Genomic DNA, 1123 nt, shown 5'->3' on the forward strand with positions numbered 1-1123 from the left:
GTGGAGGGCTTTGGGGACCCCATGAAGGAATTCTGGCTAGGTATGATTTCTGAGAGCCCGGGAGGGATGGGATTAGAGGGGTGGTTTCCCACTTGAAAAGCTTGAGGAAGCTTGCAGTGTTCAGGGCAACGTGGACCCTCTGAGGGACCTGGTGCCCATGGTGTTGGTGAGGCCACCTTGCTGAGAACGTTTGCGGGAGCTGAGCTCAGTTCTGGCCTTGGGAAAGGGGGGGGGGCTGTTACATGCATGATGTGTCTTATGCTGTGTCTGCACCTGAGAGGATCTTCCTGGAGCCGGAATTCACGCGCCACGCTAATAGGAGGATAGTTGATTGATTGGGCTTCTGGGGTCTCATCCAGAAGTGGTTCCAGGGGTCTCAGAGACTGTACTTGCCATGCCATTCATTAGGGCCATTTTTTCCCCCCTTCCCTCAGCGCCATATTCTGGAACAGTTGTTCACAGAGTGCCATGGCGAAGCACCAACTGGGAGACGAGGCATGAGCGTGCTAATCTTGACACTTGGTTTCTGCGTTAATGTTGGTGGTTTGCTTGGCACGAAGTTCCCTGTAGGGCTCGTAGAGTAAGTCGGTAATCTGTTCTCCTACTTGCTGAGACGAGTGGATGATACATAGACCCAGTTCTGCTTCGGGGAGAAGGTCAAGAGCGGTAGGCTCCCACAGGACGAGGTTCACACACGCGTGCGTGCGCCCCTGCCTTGGAAGTCTTAGGAAGAGAAGGTGAGCCGCCCACAAAGAGCGTGCGTGCGTCGGGGAGGCACCGCTTTCACGGAGGCTGGTGAAGGCTCCGGGGACTTTTGACCCGGAAAAGCTCAGCTGCAAATGGTGAGCGCTCACACACATGGGTCGACTGGCTGTGCGAACTCCATTCTCTCCTTTTAGGACTTGACAAGCTGCACAACATCACCACGGGTGCTCCTTCCCGGTACGAGGTGAGAGTGGATTTGCAGACTGCCAATGAGTCTGCCTATGCTGTGTACGATTCCTTCCAAGTGGCTTCCAGCAAGGAGCGGTATAAGTTGACTGTTGGGAAATACAGAGGCACGGCAGGTAAGGAAAAATGTCTGCTGACAGCTAGAGTCTCTTGCTGTCTGTGTGTCTAAGGA

General features: G+C 54.4%; 1 protein-coding gene across 1 annotated transcript in view; it reads left to right on the top strand.

Annotated features, from left to right (window-relative positions):
• TNN (tenascin N) overlaps positions 1–1123 on the top strand; it is an 80156-nt gene that overhangs the window by 63663 nt on the left and 15370 nt on the right. The window contains exons 15-16 of the mRNA XM_004706818.2: positions 7–40; positions 900–1067. Of these exons, the coding sequence (XP_004706875.1) occupies positions 7–40; positions 900–1067 (202 nt within the window). The remainder of the gene's footprint in view (positions 1–6; positions 41–899; positions 1068–1123) is intronic.

The sequence above is a fragment of the Echinops telfairi genome, unplaced genomic scaffold (genome assembly GCF_000313985.2).
Source record: "Echinops telfairi isolate 266 unplaced genomic scaffold, ASM31398v2 ScPeMD7_7424;HRSCAF=8462, whole genome shotgun sequence".
NCBI lineage: Eukaryota > Metazoa > Chordata > Mammalia > Afrosoricida > Tenrecidae > Echinops > Echinops telfairi.